This window comes from Triturus cristatus, unplaced genomic scaffold (genome assembly GCF_964204655.1).
Source record: "Triturus cristatus unplaced genomic scaffold, aTriCri1.1 SCAFFOLD_424, whole genome shotgun sequence".
Taxonomy (NCBI): domain Eukaryota; kingdom Metazoa; phylum Chordata; class Amphibia; order Caudata; family Salamandridae; genus Triturus; species Triturus cristatus.
The window spans coordinates 87,364-102,591 of record NW_028187546.1 but is presented as its reverse complement, the minus strand read 5'-3'; the positions used below and the strand labels follow the sequence as shown (position 1 = coordinate 102,591).

The 15,228-nt window shown below is 41.1% G+C and overlaps 1 protein-coding gene across 1 annotated transcript in view; it reads right to left on the bottom strand.

The window, feature by feature from the left end:
• Nucleotides 1-15,228, bottom strand: part of LOC146771104 (uncharacterized) — a 129,877-nt gene that overhangs the window by 38,683 nt on the left and 75,966 nt on the right. Inside the window, exon 5 of the mRNA XM_085640352.1 lies at nucleotides 8,991-9,148. Within this exon, the coding sequence (XP_085496478.1) occupies nucleotides 8,991-9,148 (158 nt within the window). The remainder of the gene's footprint in view (nucleotides 1-8,990; nucleotides 9,149-15,228) is intronic.

Here is a 15,228-nt window from a genome sequence, read left to right as displayed (position 1 = left end):
GCACATCTCCAGAAAAGCATGCAGATCGCATTTGCGTGTGGCGACAAAGCATCACTCTAGTGCTGACTGCTGGCACAAAACAGCTGGTAGTATCCTGGAAAGGCCGAATTAAATATTTGGCTGCATCCTGTCCACCCAGAATGATTTGAGTCAAATGGGCCCTGAAATCTTTACTTGCCACATCCCAGGCGACATGTGTATGGTGGGCAAGTAGATAACTGGCATTGACCGACTGCTATAAATGGTGGTCTCGAATTGACAGAGGGATGCTTCTTTGTCCAAGTAGGGACGCTTCCTTCTAGTCAGCACTTAATTGTCAACACAGGAGCTTGGCAGTCTACCACAAGGTGGCGCGGTGAGGCTAGTTTAGACATTATCACAACAACAGTAAATTATTATTTCAAAATACAATAAAAATGACTATTACGTGCCACCCAAGCCATTCTTATAGCTTTTGGGGCCTGAAATAGTCTGAATTGTCACACTTGTAGGAGTGTGATGGTTAGTGAATGTGTTGGTACTGCCATTGGCAGCGCTGGCAGGGGCAATGTGTGGTGCAGGCTGCAGTGGCCTCTTGGCGAGAGCCCTGGAGCTTCTTTATTTATTTATTTTACTAATTAAGCACTGGCGTCACTGTTTATCGCCTCAACAGGATGTAAATGCAAGGTGACCATTCTTGATCTCTGTACCTTCAGAGCTCATTCGTCTGTATGCGCATAGGCATTCAGAGGATCACAGAGCACAAGAGGTCTGTATACGCATGGGCATTCAGAGGATCACAGAGCACAAGAGGTCTGTATGCGCATAGGCATTCAGAGCATCACAGAGCACAAGAGGTCTGTATACGCATAGGCATTCAGAGAATCACAGAGCACAAGAGGTCTGTATGCGCATAGGCATTCAGAGGATCACAGAGCACAAGAGGTCTGTATGCGCATAGGCATTCAGAGCATCACAGAGCACAAGAGGTCTGTATGCGCATAGGCATTCAGAGGATCACAGAGCACAAGAGGTCTGTATGCTCATAGGCATGCAGAGGATCACAGAGCACAAGAGGTCTGTATGCGCATAAGCATTCAGAGGATCACAGAGCACAAGAGGTCTGTATGCGCATAGGCATTCAGAGGATCACAGAGCACAAGAGGTCTGTATGCGCATAGGCATGCAGAGGATCACAGAGCACAAGAGGTCTGTATGCGCATAAGCATTCAGAGGATCACAGAGCACAAGAGGTCTGTATGCGCATAGGCATTCAGAGCACCACAGAGCACAATTGGGGTCTACACAGCATTATGCAGCCCACATTTTGAAGATTCTAGATTAAATTGTCCCAGTCACACTGCATCCTTATGCCGGCTTCCAGCTCTGCTATGCTGATACAATGTTGCAATTTCAGCCTAAAGAGGTGTGAATGTTGCCATTATGCAGCAACCTCGTGCAAAGATTCTGTAGCACCTCTTACCATGACATTCTCTCTTCTTAGCAAAGCATTAGCTGTAGATATAATGAAAGAGCTGTTCTCCACTGAGGGCAGTAAACGTCCATGATCGTTGTTCGTGGTTTGGGGTAAGCAAGGAAGGACAGTTTTAAATAAGGCCGGAAACAATGTGCAATAATTCGGACAAATGGAACCTGTTAGTATCCAGCACAGATGTCCTCAAAGGACACCAGGTCCAGAAAATGAAGGCACAAAGGCTCAGGCAACAGTAACCGAATCAGTGAGCTGCCACATTATTTCGAAGCAGAAGGAACATTGTATTCCTTTGCCATGTGGTAGAGTATATGAGATGCCTTTTGTGGTTTCAGTTCATGGGAGCCGAGATGGAAAAGGCCTGCTGTCTGCAGGAAGCACCCATGCCAATAGACCCGACTCAGGAGGGAGACTCACGCACTTTGAAGACAAACATCGCTTTATTTGAGGTGTCTCCCGCCTGAAACTGCCTCGGCTTCAATTTAAATCAATGTGAAAAATCCATTTCCCCAAGTTTATTTTTTCTACAAAATCTTCCACTCTCCTGTTCTAAAACGATGGCATGTATAAAAAGGCATGTTTACTTTGTCAGCTAACAATAACAATTCAAAAAATAAATACCGGCTATAAAAAATAAAAGTAACAACACACTGACAAAGAATCAATAAATATGAATGAATACAAATGAAATACATGGTAAAGGGCTGGATTTGTGCAAATGTGCAGTTGTAAACTGTCTGATTCTTTGAGTGCCCAGCCAAGGTGTGTGCTAAAAGAGAATAAAGCTTCTTTAGGTAAAGATGCGAAAAGTGGCAGTAATGTTTCCTGCAGGGGCTACTTAATTATTTCGGGGAGTTGAGGCCTATGTAGACCAATCTATAAATTTGCCAGTTTTACTGTTCAGCTGTGTGTGCCATTTGAAGATTGACTTACAGCTTGTACAATGCATAGGTAGTTAAATGCACGTCAGAGCAATTTCCTCCCAATCAGTCGCGGCCGGCATGAATCGAGGGTGGAGGGGTGGATGGAGGGTTTGTGCAGGGGTTTGGGCGGGGAGGGGGGGGGTGACTAAACAATATGTAAAAAAAATAAACATACATTCCCGGGTCCCGTGACGTCGCGGCTCCTGGCCGGGTCCCGTTTTCCTGCTCTTCTAACGAACAGGAAGCAGGAATTCTCCCCTCAGCCAATCTCAACCCTGCAATGACAGCGTTGTGATTAGTAGGGACAGTGCCCAGCCGGGCACCTAGGGGGAGACAATTTTCTCCATGTAGGCTGAACACTCTCCATTTTCTCCATGTAGACTGCATGCAGCCTAGATGGAGAAAAGGGAGAGTGTGCATTACTGGTTTGATCGGCCCTAGAGGGTCGACCAAACAGTCAGGGCCCTCAACATTGAGTAAGCCACTCCTTCCCAACCCGCCCGCTCCCAATCAAGCATGACCTACTGCTTTCTGGCATTTAACTGAAGCATAGGGCATTGCCGTGCCCCACAGGTATTTAAGATTAAGAGTGGGCATAGATTCTTCCGGGTACTCTCTCCATGAGTTCCATTCTTACTGGTGGCAATTTCTGCCCATACCAAGTGCCCCAAGGATTTTTGTCGTGATGAACTCATTTTTGCCTAGTTTTGGTAAAGACTCCTTGATAAACAAGGACCTACTTCACTAGCCCAAACTCTAGCAAATCTGTACCTCAGATGTGCTCGGCCGGAGGTAGAAAAGACGCCTACATGTTTTTGAGTGTAAAATGTTCAGATTCTTTGCGTCTCTCCCTCGCAGTAACTCAGACCTATCACACAGTGTTGGTGAGAGGTTGCTGCTGATGACAATTAGGATTGGCTGTAGGGAGGGAGCCTTCGGTTTCTTACTTAAGGACAGAAAAGCATTTATAGAACTAATGTGAGGGATAAAGTTGCATCTCATATGAATATTTTTATTTCCCTTTGATTTATAGTTTCCACAGAGATCACAACTTTTGTTTTCTTATTGTTTATTTCCAGGCCATATTTTCCAGTATAACAAGCTAGGGCTGTTAATGATCTTCAATGCTGAATTGCTGTTTTACTTAACAGGACAATGTCGTATGCATACTGGTTAGATGCAGCTAGCCTGTTGGCCAGACGCGGAATATGAGAGTTCACGCAGTAACCTTCCTGCCTTTTCATCCTGTTCATAGTGGCATTGGTGAATATGGGTGACAAGTTCTTTGCTCTCCTTCCTATAGATTTAAGTGAAGATGAATTTGACTTTAATAACATCTTTAGGTTGGCAGGCGAGTGTGCTCTCGAATACACCTCAGTGCGCAAGAGAAACTCAAGTTCTCGCTGTATTCTGGCCAGATTAGCACATATGAATGAATGAATGAAAGTTTTTACTGCGTGATTGCTTAAAATCATTTGCAATATTCCAAAGATAGTGCAATTGTAAATATACCCATTTAAAATTGGGCTCATTGCCTAATATTTAAGAAAAACAGTAAAATATATATGCCCACTAAAAACACCACTTGACAACTAGCAGTTAAAAGTTGTATGCAGTTCCTAGTCATAAAACAAACAGTAACACATACTAACAGCAGCTGTTCCTTTTGTTCAATATTTCAGTTGTGTCCTAGCCAAATGCCCTAGGCATTAAAGTGCTAGTGTGCTTGTAATAGCATGCTAAGGTGTGTATTATAGCTGCCTGAGGACATCTTTGCCTCCTAGGTCACTCAAAGTTTTGATTAGTTGCTTACGGTTTGTTTGTACAGGCCACAGTCAAGTCATCATGCCCTTCTTGTTTGGACAACCGGGCACGCACCTCTGCCATGTATTTCCCAAATGTGCCTAGTTTGAGGTGCTGGAGAACGATACTGATACTGCTTCCGTGCATGTCCGGGACCCTTTTGATGGAAGCATGGGTTTTACGACATAGTATAGCAGACCTGGGCAGCAGCAAACCAGGTGGAGCAGGGACCCCTCTCTATACTTACAAAATCTGCATTTGGTTAAATGTGCCAAAGAGTTCCAACCGGTATTTAGCTCTCTTGTTCTCAAGGGCACCAGCCTGGCCCATTGGATGTCTTTTAGGAACTACCTTCCAGTGCTTGGTTCAGACATGGCTGTGTTCTATTTTCCTATTATGGTGAAATTAAACCTTGTTGCCCTCCCTTGGCTAGATAGTTAAGTTTGTCTGCTTGCCGTAATAATTGACGAGTGTGTTTGTTTGTTCATAGCATTCTTAATTGCAGCATAGCTCATCCCTTCCAAAAAACTGTTCTCCATTGCGAAGCCGAGTACCCCCACAGCTTTTTGCATGTAGCTGTTCCGCAGATTGGCCGTTCCTTCGTATATTGGTCTAAGCACACTTTTTGAGCATCCTGTGAGTGCTTTAATGACTTGGTAATAATGTTTCGCCTGTGTTCCCAAACATTCATTGTTTTGCTTGACAAGGCCTAACTCCAGGCGGATCAGACTGTTGCGGCATATATAGGTAACTTAAAGATATGTTTGTACACCTGACACTGGGAGTTTTCATGCAAACTCCCCATTAGATCAGGGAACACTTGTTGTGCATAGCCTGCTATCGCCGGTATTTTGAAATGTATCACCCTCCGGATTGGCAGCGTTGTTGGACTGCACAGCTTACCCGGAAGTTTGCATGAAGCATTGATTGTTGATTGAGCCTTGGACTTCATTCTTTGTTGGTGTGAAGTTGCCTTCCCAGTATCACTGAGCCAAGCCCCAAGGCAGGTGTACGTCCTTCTGGTGGCAATAATCTAGGTGCCCAGTCTCCAGCTGAGTAAAGCTTTTTTTGCTTTATGTCCAAAAGCCATCACCAAGGTCTTGTTTGGGTTCACAGCCAATTCATTGCTTTCGTTCTAGATGTTAAGAGCATCCAGTCCCCTTTGTAGTCCAGTTTTGGTGTGATCCTTTATTACCAAATTGTCTAGGTACTGTAATAAGTGAACTCTATTTGGGCCAATATTGGGGATTGCGAGGTTTGCATTTTGACACATCTTCTTCCCCAAATCTGCGGTATATACATTGACGAGTGTTGGGGCAAGGACACAGCCCTGGTTTAGGCCTCATCAGTGTACTATGTTTTTGAGATCGTTTCCACAGCTAATTTTATTCTTACCTAAGTTTTGCTTTAGAGTAAAATGACTGCTTAAAGTTAATTTACAGGTATTTACATGTTCTTGTGTTACAGTTCAAATGACATCCAGCAGGCTTTCCTTTCACATTCCCAGTACCCCATCAAGATTGTCACATAATTCACTGTACTTTTTCTTTATTGCAAGTGAGAGGGGCTTGTAAAAAACAATCTCAATGTTAAAAAATATAAGCAGCAATTTGGCAGGAGGCAGAGCTTGACATTTGACCTCTGTCATTGCAGTACAGCAAATGTGACAAGAGACATATGGAATTTAAAGGTATTCTAATTGATTGCTAGACTTTCGTGAATTGGCTTGCGAATCTCTGTCCCACAGTTTGAGAAACACTGTGCTAGACAACTGTGAAACCCACAGCTCCACAGGAACATTAGTATCAATAATTTCCAGATGTTTTTACAGTATTTACTGGTTGAGGACAGTGAGCCCAGAGAAGTCAGCCAGCGGTCCTGATCCCAGTGTTCAACAAAAATGCTGAAAAATAGCACCTGTCTTAATAGGACTGAGTCTTAAAAAGTTGTGATGCCTTCTGGGAACAAACAAAGAGTGTTTTGGCAACAAAAGAAGTGCTGTCAAAAGAGTTATCAGAATGTGGCAGCAATGTAAAAAGAAATTCCAGAAGAAAATCTAACATGCTACTGACTCTGTGACCAACTATTCCCCAATTTGGCAGTCTGCCATCCCTAATGTTATAAGTTAAACTCTGCTCTGAGCCTGTTCACTTTTTAGAGATGATCCTTTCAGGTGACTGAAGTGCCGCAGAGTTGACCCATGTTACGCCCGGCGCTTTCCGTCAGTCTCTGATTTTAAGAGTGCCACAAACTGCTTTAGTTTCTTTTTCTTTTAAAAGTGATGGCTCTAGCATCCCCTCGTGATGAATGCAGTTTTCTCCTAAGCCAGAAGGTTCTATGGGTTTAGTACTTGACATGGGCCACTAAGCATGTGTAACTGAATGCTCCCTGGAATTACCACTATGTCACCCCGAGTGGGAAGGGTATCCCCAGACGTGGGTCCCTTGCTCTCCATGCCACTGGAATCAAGCTATCCTGGCTGAAGAGGGGTGAAACCCCGAAACCGGTCCTAGGATGCTTGTTTCCAGTCCAGGGAGGACCTGGCTTGGCAGTTCGGGCTGGACTGTTCCCATGAGGCACAGGCTCAAGACTGATTTGCACATGGCTGGGTTAAAACTGGAACGGCATGGTGAGCAAAAAAACAATGGATTTAGGCCCAGATCTCTCTACTGGGGTGAATGTATGACATTGTTCTGCATTCGGTCCATCAACTGTTTTTTTGCACTAATTCAAAGGCAGCTTAGAGAGAATCACCCTTGTAATAAAAACGAATTATTATTATTTGCAGGTAACAGGTCACACAAGTAATCCCTAACTAACAAGGATGAAGATACAAAGGCCAACTATGAGCATGGCATTTCTCTGCTCAGATCCATGGAGTGATTTTGGTTCTTCTCAGCACATGAAAAACTAACACGCGGAAGAGGTCAGACCCTGGTCAGAGTCAACTCATAAGCAATACATTAACTTCAAAGGGACATAGTGACTGACAAATTACTTTAAGCACCACTTAGAGCCATTAAAGCATAAAAACAGGGGTGTAGCTTGGGGTGGGGGGGGGGTTGAGGTGTTACACCCCAGTAATAAATGTATCTTCTGATAAATAGTTGGGGACAGGTGCTTTCAGTTGGGTATTGTGAGGTGTCAGTCGGATTTCAACAGGAAGTTTTCCATACACGCAGACAAAAACGCACACACTCTCTCACTCTGTTTCGAACGTCCTCAAAAATGTTGGTTATTTTACAAAATATTGCGTTTTCCCCCTTGGTGCTCCTACCGATCCGCATTCCTCTCCCTTTCCACCGCCCCTTAGTACCCTCTTATGCACCCTGGTTTTCGTATGATGTATTTAAACATTATATGCCAGCCTCATTTTGGGAAAATCTGATGCTCACCCCCTCCTTCAATCTTACTGACCAAGCTACGGTCCCACATAAAAGCACAGTCTTATCTTATTAGCCAATGGTAGGGTGCCTACTGAGTTTTTTTGAGCCCTTGCTAAAAATATTGAGTCTCAGAACATGCTATTAACTCAACAGCTTGAACTGACAGAAGGTGTCACATATGATGCAAGGTAACTCATCAAGATAGCCATTTACTTCAGCTTCCACATTTCCCTTTCTTTCTTCCAGATTTATTTTTGTATAAAAAGTGGAGTGAGTGTTTATGTCTTTTCAATTACGAGAAAAATAATTCAGTACAATTTTTGGAAGCTTTGTTTCCCAGATACCGTGCAAGCACGAATCAATATTTTCAAGATGTTAGGCTATTTATTTTTAAATAGAATCCTTGCTGCTACACCAAGCTTTTTATAATTCTCATTTAAAGAACAATTGCCTACTAGTACAGTTGTGGTTGGAAACCAGTCAGACTCATTGCTGAGGCGGATCTCTCCAGTAAGGCATAGTATGTACTGAGAGAAAGGGTATTAGCTTTAGAATAATTCTCACTATACCAGTGACCAAAATAAATGGGCTCCCGTGCATCTAAGGCAATGTAATGCAAATGGTGGCTTAGGGCCATATGTCAAATATGTTTTTGAGGTAATAGACAGGTTGAATCACAAATCAGCTTGTTTGCAACAGCAACAACATGTTTTATAGTACAAATGCCAAATTGCAATTCAGTAACTACCGAATTGCAATTTGATTCAGCGATTTGGTAGTTGGAAGGAGTGTGTTTAGGGGTCCCTTTCAACTATCAATTTGCAGTAGTGTTAATGTTTTGCTGCCGAACTACAGGTTGCAAAACATGCATTTTTACCCACTACTAAAATGCAGTGGTAACCATTTGCAAATGGGAAGGGTACACAAAAGATCCCCATCCCTTTTGAGAATGTAAACAAAAATATTTTTTGTGAGTAGGCAGTGATCCCACAAAACGTAAAAGTTTCATTTTCTATTTTCCTTGAAAGTAAACGGGCTGCACTTAGAGAAAACAATATTGCTTTATTAAAAAGCAATCACAGACATGGTGGTGTGCTGACCCCAGCAGGCCACCATCCATGTGATGGCTATCATTCCTAATGGGTCGTATATTAATATTAATGAGGAAGGTCAATTTGTGACCCACTAGGGATTAGGGATTGCATTTTCCAAATTGCGTTTCAGACTTTCAGTAAGAATCTCAATTTGGGAAAAGCAATTCTTGCACATTGCTCCCTCATCTTTAATAGTATAGTTATTTTGCAGCTGTAACTTCTCATTAGAAAACAAATAAAATTCAAACAATGCTTTGAAACATTAACCAAAAAAGCCTGAATCAGAAATCAGACAATGAATTGGACTGCTCACCATGTATGGCGTCCTGCCTAGCCCTTTCCCTCGGTGGTAGATGGGGTGCAACATCGCGTCCAACAGTGTCCTGCCAGTTCTGTAACTCTGGCACTGGCTTCAGATCAGGACGAAGGGAATCAGCACCAGCAATCCATAAATTAGGGGATTCAATGCTCCTGAAAGAGTTATAAATACATGGGAAATTATTTTTAATATCAAGGTTACACTATTTACAAACACGTTATACTAACTGCATGTCCACAATTGAAGACCGATGCCGTGATGAAAAACCAGATTAGTTTGTACTTTCTAGTCTATCATCCAATTGCCCCCACTATTATGTGCATTGTTCTCCGGAAAAAAACACAGAACTACAACTTTGGCCCAAAACCTGCTCAACCTTGAGCAGCCACATATAGTATGTGTCCAATTCTCCCCTCCTTCCATATTGCACTGAAGTTAGTTTGCCGAAATCTGCGGATTTATTTTATGGAGAAAATCGGGGGTTCTATATAAAAGTTTTTTAATGTAAAATTTAATATGTCATGTATTTTCCCCTTTCAATAAAGAGAAATTAAACTCATTAATCTGATCCCAAGCTGCAATGGATATCTGGAGGCCTCCTTTGAATGCCATTTTTTGGGTGGCTTTCCCATGAAGTTTATCTGCCACCTGGATGCGTGGGAGAGAAGCCAAGATACTGATTTTCTTGCGGGTTTTAGATTGTATAGGCTCCCCAGCGAGTTTCATAGTTTCAATTATGTGTAAGAGATTCAGCTATCGTAAAACATAACTAATTTTAATATTGGACCATTGAATATTTTTTTTGACAATGTTTAATGCTAGTCTCTATTTCATTCAATTTTTTTCAATTCCCCTCCAAAAAGTCCATTTTTTTCTGATAGCCATTGCTCATACAATTAGACATTACATTCCTATCTATCAAATGATGCTCTACTATATAGACTTCTGATAGCAGTGTTACTCCATTAATGGTGTGAATCGTGTAGTGCCGAAACTGTTATGGCACATGTTTGATGTTACACTGTAGCGTCTTGTATCTGACTTTCTTAGAGGTTTTCGCTAAACGCATAAAACTAATATTATCATATTCTTGATAAATTAAATCTAAGGAGAAATGATCGTATCTTTTAATGTTTAAATACTTCGATGATCTATATGTGGTGTGTGCAAAATTCTCAAAATAATACAAATCAGGGAGGCCTAGACCTCCTTCATTTACTGGTCCATAAAGTGTATCTGAAGCTAATCTTTGTGGTTTGTTTGCTAATAAAAAATGGAAAACATGCCTTGCACTTCTTTAAAGAATTTCATTTGGATTGCATTAGGGATGGCTAAAAACAAAAAAATGCATAAAGGTCAAATTAACATACGGATTAGTGCACCCTGACCCGGTATTGAAAGGGGCAAATTATTACATTTTGGAAACAGTCCTATTATCTTATTAATGAAGGGGACATAATTTAAAACATACAGGTCTTTTACTTTTTTAGAGAAGTATATCACAATATACCTCTTGGGCCTAGTAATGACCAGTAAGCCCAGTTCTGTTATTAAAGTGTTGGGTGCAGTATTACAGAACAGAATCTCCGTCTTTGATTTATTTATTTTATACCCTCCAATTAGCTGGTATTCCTGGAAGATTCAAATATATATTTTTGAACTTTTATGTAGGGTCTATGAAATAATGCTATATCATCAGCACAAAGCTTTATTTGTGTAATTCCTGAAATCAGGGATGTCAGATTGCTATTTGAGCAAACAGCTATTGCTAACGGCTTTATAAAAAGAGCTAAAAGTAATGGCGACAGAGGACAACCTTGTCTTGTTCCTCTGTTAACTTTGCAAACGCCAATCTTGTTTGAAGTAATAATTACTCGTGCCAAAGCCTTTTTATAAAACTTGGATATTATATTAATACATTCAACAGGGAATCCAATCTCAGTTAGAATATAGAAAAGAATCTCCCAGCAAACCTGATCAAAAGCCTTCCTGGCATCTGGTAACATAATCTGGTAACATAATCTGGGCCGGGATTTTGTTATGACTAAAATAATCAATACCTTTGACTAAACTACTGGTATTAAAAGTTAGGTGTTTAATTGATACAAATCCACACTGATCTAAATGTTTAATTGACCCAACACACTTTTTCATTCAGTTTGGCAATAATTTGGCTATAATTTTATAATTGGTGTTTAAGAGGCTTATAGGCCTGTATGAATTAATGTCCTCCTTATCTTTATTCTTTTTCAAAAAGCTGACTAATACTGCCGTACGGAAAGAGGGTGGTATCTCGCCTCCCATAAAAATATAATTGGCTAACATTACTAATTCAGGATTTATTATTGAATAACATTTCTTATTTAGTTCAGCAGGCAATCCATCTTCTCCATATGTTTTTCCATTAGCCAGAGATTGCACTACAACTTCCATTTCTTTTAATGTAACATCGGTCAACATATTCTCAATTTGACTTGCCTATAGTTTAGGAATGAAGAGTTTAATAGGAAAATCCTTTAGTTTTGAAATATCTACCTCTTGTCTAACTTAATAGATTGCTTCATAGTGTTTGGACTACTCCTGTATCTGTACTTCATTTGTGATGTGAATATTTGTATCTTTATCTACCAAGGCAGTAATCCTATTGTGTGCCTGTCTTTCTCTTATTTGCCAAGCTAAACATTTATAAGAAAACGGACTCTCCTCATTTCATTTCGGAGGCATCCAGCTGCTATATCTTTAGTAGTAATATATCCATGTGTAGTAGCTTTAAAAGCCTCCCAGATTCTTTTTACTCTAGCTGCATCCTATTCAGTTGAAAGAAGCTTTCTATTTTATTCTGGGTTTCCGTGCACAAGTCTTCATCCTCGATGTGGATGTTGATGATGTCTTAAGTGCCCCAAGCCCTGATACTTCCAACTTTACCATGATACTTCCAACTTTACCAAAGCATGATCAGAAAATCTGTTTTGAATATATGTGTAGTTGATTAAACTTAAATTGCATGAAGTAAGAAAATGATCTAATCTTGCCACTGTTTTATATTTAGCTTAGAAACATGAATATTCTCTCATATTGTGAAATTGTATCTGCAATATGTCTATCAGATCTTTGCATACATTCCGCTAATACCTTTTTCATAGGTGGTTTATTCTGTTTCTGTGTACCAGAGGATGAATCCAATTCAGGAGCCTGCAAAAAGTAAAAATCACCCCCAATATCACTGTTCCAGGATTATGCCGTAATGGGTGATAAAGCTCCAATAAACAGGTAGGATCGTCTTCAAATGGTGCATATATTCGGCTGTGGTTAACCTGTTATTAATAATCAAACCACTGATCAAGCCCACCTGCCTTCTTTATCAACCTGAAAGTAGGTGATCTGAAAAGAGAATCTATTCACGAAAATTGCTATCCCTCTATGAGCAGCACTTGCTGATGAAAAATACCTAACTATGCCCACTGCCTAAACATACTATATGTAGATTTCTTTTTATTCATATTATGCATCTCCTGGATCAATACAATGTCAGGGATATATCCTCTTACCTATTCTTCAATGGCTTCGCTTTTATTTTATTATTGAAGCCATTGATGTTTAAGGAGAGAATAAGACGTATAATTCAAAGTGCAATGTGCATTATTCTTTTAACTACAGTACGTAACAATTTTTTTAACTGACAGTGCAAAGTAAAGTGTCATGTAAAGTGCATATTAGCATTGATGATAACATTACTTCATTTACCAAAGATAGTTTGCTTGTATGCATGGATGAACTATCCCATTTTTCTCCCCTGCAATCACCCCGTACCCTGCGTAATCCCTTCCGACCATTATCTTTCCCATACCCCTGTGACCCTAGTGAGAGGGTAGCCCACACCACCTCTCTACCCCCACTTGGTACCCTGAGTGCCATGACCCAGCACCCAGTATTGTGTGCTTACCACTACCAGAGTGACCCAGGTCCTCCGGTCTCTCACTCCTGGTAGCATTTACACTCATATTTGAGCTGCAAAATCCTTAACGTAAGTATCTCTATAAAATATCAACCCATAATTATTGCCTAACATTTAGCATTCATAGTTAATAGGTTTTTATAGTGAGATATACTTCTACTGTAATAGTTCTTGTGCTTTTGCTACATCTTCCATTAGGTGAAATTTACCATTTATGAGACCTTTTAATTTCGATTATTGAACAATGGTTGCTTGTGCCCCTTTTGCTTTAAAAGAATCAATCATTCGAACAAATTCTCTCCGCCTCTTTGCTGCTAATGCAGTCATATCCGAAAAGATTTTAAATGACAGGACTTCTTGTGTCGTCAAAGTTTTTTTTCAAATCCTCTTAGACATTATTTTTTCTCTTATTCGAAAGTCAACAAAATTCACTAGAATATTATGAGTGTTGTATTAATGGGGCGTTGGAAAGTTACCCTATAGGCTCTTCAAACTGTTAAGTCTCCTGTTGGATTCGTGTTTGCTTTTCTCAGCAGGGATTCTACCCAGTCCCGAAATTGTGGGCCTTCAATTGCTTCCGGGACCCCAACTAACCGTAAGTTTGTACACCTGTTGTAATTTTCCACATCCTATAATTTAGCCCCAACGACATCTGTATTTTGCCTAATTTGTGTTATTTCCTGCTCAAAGGACACTACCTTGTCCTCTAGGCTAGTTTCTTGTTCCTCAGCTTCCGTCAGACGCTCTGGTATTTTACCCATTGTCTCTTGGATTTCCAACAACCTTTCATGTAATGATAAAATATCTCCTGTGACTGTGTCATACGCAGCTCTTTTATCTCAGAAAGAATCAACTCGAACATGTCTCTAACCATTTGTCTAGATTCCCGTTCATTTTCTATCTCCTGCAGAGGTTCCTCATTGCCTACTATTGCTGTTGCCACCAGCCGAGATTTGTCTATTGCCACTTTTGTCCCTGCATGCTGTTGAGCTGAAGACAATGCTGCCTGGGATATTGTTTAATGTATTAACTAGCTGGAGGTGGTTGAAGCTGTCACCGCAATATGTGATTTCGAAAAAAAGAGGATATTGTTTGCAACAGATGGGGAATTGAAAAGGGCACAGCAGTAGATTACTTTTGGAGGCCTCCCATTTCGATGTTACTTTACATATCTTCTGTTCTTTCCAGTCTTGCAGGAGGCTAGACATTTGTAGTCTTGCAGTCTCCAAAGTATCTTCCTTCTCCACCCCTTTTTCAATCTCCGCCTGGGCCTCTTGGACATCAGGGGTCTCTAATCTATTTGCCTCCAGAAGCTGTTGCACCTTTAGATCCATCGTCTGTTGTGCGCTTTGTAATGTACGTGAACTACCCAGTGTTTTCTCTAGGATGCTCTTTTGACGCGACCTCTGAACCGGGGTAGATTGATTAACAGGGACAGAATTCGCATTTGGGGGTTTGCGCTTAAATGCGCACATGCTGCAACAGTCACCTTCTCTCCTCTTTTCTTTTTTCGTTATTTAAGCCCCTATTAATCAGTTTCTACTGAATCACGATGTCCTACTACTTTGTTACTTAGAGTTCAGTATACAATTAAGTCTCTTCCTTGTAGAGCATCCCGCAATTAAGCCTCGAGTTAAAGCAGCAGGCACAAGTTTGGATGTTGGAGGATTTCTTCAGGAGAAGGACAGGAGGCTCGCCACGCTTGTGCATCTTTACCTTCACCTCTTGACGCCGTCTCGGCTATTGCCGGCGTTTTCGATCCACTGCTTTCAACATCCTCCTTAACCTCCCGGTCCACATTCCTAACAATGACCCCCCCCCCCCCTCCGATGCCACCAAAACACTGGCGGTGGCACCGCCAAGGGATTCGCAAGAGCCCTGCAGGTGCTCCCGAGATTGCATCCTCGATCCTTTGCTTCCAGGGCGTGACTGAGTAAGTGCACTAACGGGTTTATCTGCCATCATCTCCTCTCAGCCCTGAAGGGATAACATCAATCGGTATTGTACTGATAGACTGAAAGTACAGCAAACATTGGATGCTCAGTCTGCAGTTTTAGGATAGTCACCTGACTTAAAGGTTGACTTGTTATACATTGTGGTCCTACTAGCTAGATCCTTAATCCTGAAAAGGTGGCGGTCTGATGAAATTCCGACTTGTCAAAAACTACAGTGTAAACATAATAGGATTAAGGAGTTGGAGAAAAGATATGCATTAAGATCTGGATCATATAGGAAATTTTAGAAATCATGGGAAACTTTGGGTTAAGAGGTTTTTCT